We start from the raw sequence: 5,781 nt of genomic DNA, 5'->3' as shown, positions 1-5,781 counted from the left end.
TCAGGACATTGCATTTTTGGGGCTGAAGATGATCACTGAAGTGATGGAGGACTGAGTTTTAAGTTGAGGAGAGGGGCTAGAAGTCTTTAGGTGCCTGGGTATAATGGGAACATATGGGAGCAGAAGCAGGACTGTCATACACCCAAAGCTGGAGGGTCTTTGGGAATAGAGATCTGTGGGTCACTGGGATAAGCCTTGTACTAAAGAGGATTTTGGGTGGTTGGAAGGAAGGAGACTTTGGGTGAAGGACTGTAGCTATGGGGCTGGTCACTAGGAAGAGGCTGTGAGAGGACAGGGAACCAATATTGGGATGGGACACAGTCAACTGTGGGATGATAGTGGGGGCTGAGCACAGAAGGGTGTCAGAGGACACATGTGGTAGGAGTTGACTGAGGCAGTACCATGTACATGATCCCCTTGGTCATCTCCTTCACAGCTTCATCTCATTTCTGACCAGAGGTTAAAATGGAAGGAATAGACTGGGTGGCCTCAGGTGCTCTTGGTAGGAGAGGAACACTTCGCACCAATTCAGGCAATCCTAGCCTGTTTCACCAAATACACCCCTGCTCTTGTCCTACCCCCACTGCCCATCTTTCCAGCTTGTATCACTGTTTAGAGAGTCAGTCAGTAACTGTGATCAGAATGGGTCCTTGTGCAGAGAGAAGGTGGTCAGTGACAAAGTGGCTGTCACAGCTTCAGAGGGATAAGCTGCCACTGCTGAAAACATGCTTGAGTGCAAAGACCTTGTGTCCCAAAGCAGTTTCCCCTTCTGGTGTGCACTGAGCTTGAGGAGAAACACCTACAGACTGTTCTGCACTCAAGAGTGGTGAAGGGAGCTTGGTTACACCAGCTTGGTGGGCTGCAACTCCCATCTTGTACTTGCCCTCTGAAGCACCTGGGTACTCCAGAGGCAGCACCGCTGGCCTCTGTGCTGTGGGGAAGGGCAGCTGGCTTTGCTGGGGATGGTGCAGCCAAATCCCTTCTCACTGGGGACCAGAGGGTAAAAAATAACCAAAATGGGATGATTTAAGTTACAGGCAGCTTGTGTCTGAGATAGGAGAGAATTCAATGCTGTTAGTCATTCCCTGGAATTCTCCAACTAAACTTGAGTGGCCAACAGGAGGGAAGTTGCTGAGGGAAATCACAAGCAAATGAGTCCTTATAGTAATGTTTTCAATTTATTTATATAAACAATTGCATTTTAAAAACATTCTTGTCCTACAAAAATAGAGTGAAAAACAATTCACAGAACTTTTAATAAATAACCTCAAACATACACATTTATCATGAGCAACTTGAACCCAGCCAAACCCAGCAGGTTGGGTCACAGGTAAGTGACTGTTGAAATGTGGCTGCAGAGTGAACATGATTCCTTTCTGAAGCAGCTTGTTACTCAAAGGACATGGGCTGAGGAATTCCTCTTTACCTGCCCAAAATAACTAGATCTGTCCAGACTCGTCTCCCTTTGACTCTAAGCCAAACACTTTTCCTTGTTAGTGGCAGAAGGCTGCTCTGAAGAAGTGGCTTCCAGAGATGGATCTGAATGACAATTCCATGTTTAACAAGCATCCAAGCAGTTTTCACTTACTAGCATATACAGTACTGACCACCTTGTAATATAAGGCTAGTGAAGTTTTTCCCTTCTTTGTGCTTCAAACAGAAGAAGGAAAACAAATGCCCTTCTTTCTCCCACAGCATTTCTACCAAAGACCACCTCCAGTCAGTCACTGGTAGTGGTTGCTGCAGGAGATCTTGGTTCAGCTCCTCATACTAACCATTCCAGACTTACAGAGCACAAGGTCATCAGTGTCTAAACAAATGGACAAGCAGAAGTCCCAGTCCAACTACACTACTGCCGTGCTCGGTCAATGCACCAGCCTCTAGAAATGTTTGAGAGTCAGATGAAATAGAAAACTCAAGTCCTTTTCCACAAGTAGCCAAGGAATTTTGGGCAGAGAAAACCAGGTTGCTGCTCTATTCCAGTCTGAAGTGACTTTTCCTTTTTACCTACAGTTCCCCAGCTGTTTTTATGGGCAGATCATCTTCTACATTTCCTCTCTAGAAATTAAAAAAAGATACCCTTATATGAAGTGCTGGTACAAGATCCTGTGTAACTTCTTATGTGCCCAGATGAGACTAGCTTTTTTAGTGCTGGATCAGGACAAATATGTCTAGATTTTATGCTAACTAGCCAGTTCTACTTAAGCTTAAGCCACTTACTTAAAATGCCTGTTTATAAATTATGTTTAAAAAACCCATTATCCCTCCTCCCCCAATAAATAGAACTATAAGTCAAGTAGAGGTTGTGTACATAGACATCAGCTGCCTTCAAGGCGTGGTGCCTTGAGGTTTTGCTAGATCTACTCTGTATTCATTTCTACTGTGCATGTTTACACAGCTTCTCAATTTGTACTATTCCCCAATAATCTCCATGTTTTGGGTACACAAAGCTATACTATAGTCACACCCTTAGCTAAAGCTATACTGCCCATCTGACCTTAAAAGGAGAGATTAAAGTTAATATTATCAAGTAGACCAGAGAACTACAGCTATGGAAAGAATACCAATGCTTTGGACTAAGTTGAAGACCTTCCCAAACTTGCACAGTAAAACATCTGTATCCAAATTGAAGCAGTCTCCTGCTGCAGCCTGTGAATCAATTATTGCTAAACTCAGTACCTTATTATCATCCTCTTACAGAAATAACACTTCTGTGGCTTAAAAAACAAGTAAGATCCAAAAGAAGTTCTATTTTCTTAAATAATTAAATTAAAGAAGTGTAATGCCACATGAAAGCAGGTTTACACATAAAAACAAACATATAAGTTACTGTACAAAGTGCCTTATTTGCAGCGAGGGAGAGGTAGTACCAAGGATAAATGCAACGCATTTTCTGACTTGACATAAATAACTGAGTCTCAAGTATATGTACTTTTTGTGACTCTTGAAGTGCTCGTACCAAATTCATAACATTTTCATGGCAGTTTACAGTAAGGCAAATTTTCTTGTACTGTTAATTCAATGGCCTGTTTTCAAGTTTAAGAAGTTGCTTTTTGTAGTGTTGCGTGACCTATCAAGTTACAAGACAAAAAACCCCACCCAAACCCTTTGTCAAGTATTAAAACAACATTAAAAAAAGTTGGAACCTTTGTCCACTTTGGAATACATAGTTCTGTTACAGAAGACTTTAAAACAAGGGATTCACCACTGTAGAGCTCAAACACAGAAAATCCCTTTTGTAAATGGAAGCCTTACCCCAGTAAGGAATCTAAGGCAACCCCCACAATGAAGATGCTCAAGGTTTTTCTGTTTGTTTTTCAAGTGTTTTTAAACACTTTAAACCATAAATAGAATAAATAATATAGTTAAATAAATAAATAGATGGGTTTTTATAACTCAGCAGATCGCTCTTTCAGTAGCAGTGTGGGGTTGATATCTTCCATTGCTGTTTTTGAGGTACTAACATTAATAGTTGCCTCTGTGGGTTCGGGATTTAAGATGTGGAAAGCAGTGAAAGGGCAGCCTTTCACGTTGTTGCAGATGAGCTTCTGTAAGGAGGCAGTATGGATTATTTCAAAGCCCACTTTCCCACCAAAGGTGCTGGGCTTCCAGTACTCGGGGGAGCAGATCGCGTTGCCCATCAGTCCCTTCAGGGAGAAAGGTGCTCCAATCTCCACCATGGTTTCTCCGAAGATGGCTCCCGGCCGCGGCTTTTCCACGAGGAGGCCTGGGTACAGCTCCATGGCATCGATGTCTCCATAAAGCTCTTCCAGTTCAGCTGCCATTTCTTTCTCTCCTGTAGTTGTTGGTGAATAAAAACCGTAAGTGGAAAAAAAAATCCCTGTTTTCATGGCAAGGCTGTCCTGTTCTAGTGCAGTGACAGCGCTGCAGGGCTCTGGCTCCTTAAGGAAAGGGCCCTTGTTTGTTAGGGTGAAAATGGTTACCTGTGAGTTCTTCAAATGATCTGAAGGGTTTCAACATGAAGCGTTTCCTGTACTCATTCAGGGACTGGTATCTCATTTGTCTGCTTTGGTCGATGGATGCCTTGGCAACTTTCTGGACTGCAGCAGGAACGTTCTTCCCACCAGCAACCTGTGCAACAAGGATTAAAAGTAGTTAGATCTCCCAAAAAGTGTGATGAAGAAGTTGGGCCATTGTTAGTTTTGGATAGCTTTATTCTGCCTCCTTGTCCCACCCCCAGCTTGCACCTCTGTTGGTTCACTAAGCAACCTGAGGAAGCACCTACCCTGCCAGCACTTTGCTTGGAGAAAGACTTCACCATGTGGGAAAGGCCATGTTCCAGCATGATGGAGTTGTTGTAGAGGAACTGCTGGAAAGTGTACTCCTGGTCGTGTATCTGGAAAGTGTCAGGCAGAAGGGGGTGCCAGTGGTAGAGAGTGTTGAATTCGGCTGCAATTCGGTTCTGGTATTGAAACCTCTGGTTGAAGAGCAGCTCAGGGTCAAACTTGAGTTTGAAGTGGTAGCCACTCAAGTGTTGCACATAGTCCTCGATAACGATCTTGATTGTTTCTCCTGTTGGTCAGTGAAACAGAAGAGAACACTGCTACTGGTTTCCTGAGAAATGTTAGGTGGCTACTCTGCTCTGAGGGCAAATACTGTTCTAGAAATAATACTGCTATAGTGATCAGGAGAACAAGCATTTCAACCTTCTGTAATCTCTTAGAGTAAATCATTCATATATTTTATGTGACTAAGAGTAAGGGGTGGAACAGTACTTAAGATCCCAAGAGTTTTTGGCTCGGGTAGAGAAGCATTTTCTACAGCCTGCACCCACACCAAGATATGCTTCCTTGTAGGTTCCACAGGACAGCAGAGAGCAAAACCTACAGTGTGCTCAGTTATACAATGCTGAAATGGTGAAAATGAAGAAAGCTGGTACTTGAAAGCAACACCCAGCTTCTGAGCTGCTTAATACCATTGTCTTGGTGTACTGTTTCAGTCAGCTTGGGCAAGTTCTTGTCAAACTTAGTGTATCTTACCAGTGACATAAGACAAAATACCACTGCACGCACAATTAGACAGAAGTATGTGGAACTACATTTTACATAACTTCCTCAACTTCAGGCTTAATCACAGCCCTACTTTTTAAGCATACCTGAACTGACCCAACCCCAGGGGAAAAGTCCCCACAGGATCTGAAAGTCTGACATCATCTATCCTCACAGGCTTTCCCCTCTGGGAAAGGAACCTTTTCACTGCTGTCAGTTATTTTTCCCTTAGATAAGAGAATTCAGTATCACTAAGCTCAGTTTTCTTCAGTTCTGCCTTTCCCATAGCTGGAGGAAGCTGTATCCTAGTGCCACCTCAGTGGCAGGTCACAAAGGCTCAGATGGATGCCCTTCCACACCAGCTTAAGGAACAACTTTCCCTCTCACTACAGTTACTCCAGCAGATGCTGAGTAGAAGTGTCACAAGCCAGAGAAGGTCAGAGCTGCAGGTAGTAGAAGGGACACTCACCTATCAATATAAGTCTGGTTGTTTGGAACAGCTGCTCATCATCCCACTCTGGGTGCTCCTGTTTCAGGACGTCACAGACCCGGTTGTGTTCCCTCAGCCAGATCGTAGCGTACATCATCAGGCCTGGGACCAAACCAAACACCTCCTGCCCCACAGAAAACTGCAGGTGCTCAGGAACGTGAGGAGGGTAGATCATCTCTGCCTGAGTGTCCTTCACCGTGGGTGGATACATTTCTCCATCGATCATCTGCCGGGGCGGGGGGGGAAGAAAGAACAAAACCAGAGAGTCATAAGACACGACGC

The 5,781-nt window shown here is 44.0% G+C and overlaps 1 protein-coding gene across 1 annotated transcript in view; it reads right to left on the bottom strand.

Annotated features, from left to right (window-relative positions):
• Positions 1-3,324: 3,324 nt before the first annotated feature.
• PTGS2 (prostaglandin-endoperoxide synthase 2 (prostaglandin G/H synthase and cyclooxygenase)) overlaps positions 3,325-5,781 on the bottom strand; it is a 6,868-nt gene continuing 4,411 nt past the window's right edge. Inside the window, exons 7-10 of the mRNA XM_009997852.1 lie at positions 5,479-5,725; positions 4,247-4,533; positions 3,945-4,092; positions 3,325-3,796 (exon numbers count right to left, since the gene is read on the bottom strand). Of these exons, the coding sequence (XP_009996154.1) occupies positions 3,390-3,796; positions 3,945-4,092; positions 4,247-4,533; positions 5,479-5,725 (1,089 nt within the window). The 3' untranslated portion in view covers positions 3,325-3,389. The remainder of the gene's footprint in view (positions 3,797-3,944; positions 4,093-4,246; positions 4,534-5,478; positions 5,726-5,781) is intronic.

The sequence above is a fragment of the Chaetura pelagica genome, unplaced genomic scaffold, assembly GCF_000747805.2.
Source record: "Chaetura pelagica isolate M959 unplaced genomic scaffold, ChaPel_1.0 scaffold655, whole genome shotgun sequence".
NCBI lineage: Eukaryota > Metazoa > Chordata > Aves > Apodiformes > Apodidae > Chaetura > Chaetura pelagica.
The sequence above is the reverse complement of the archived record's forward strand: the minus strand, read 5'-3'. Positions and strand labels throughout refer to the sequence as shown.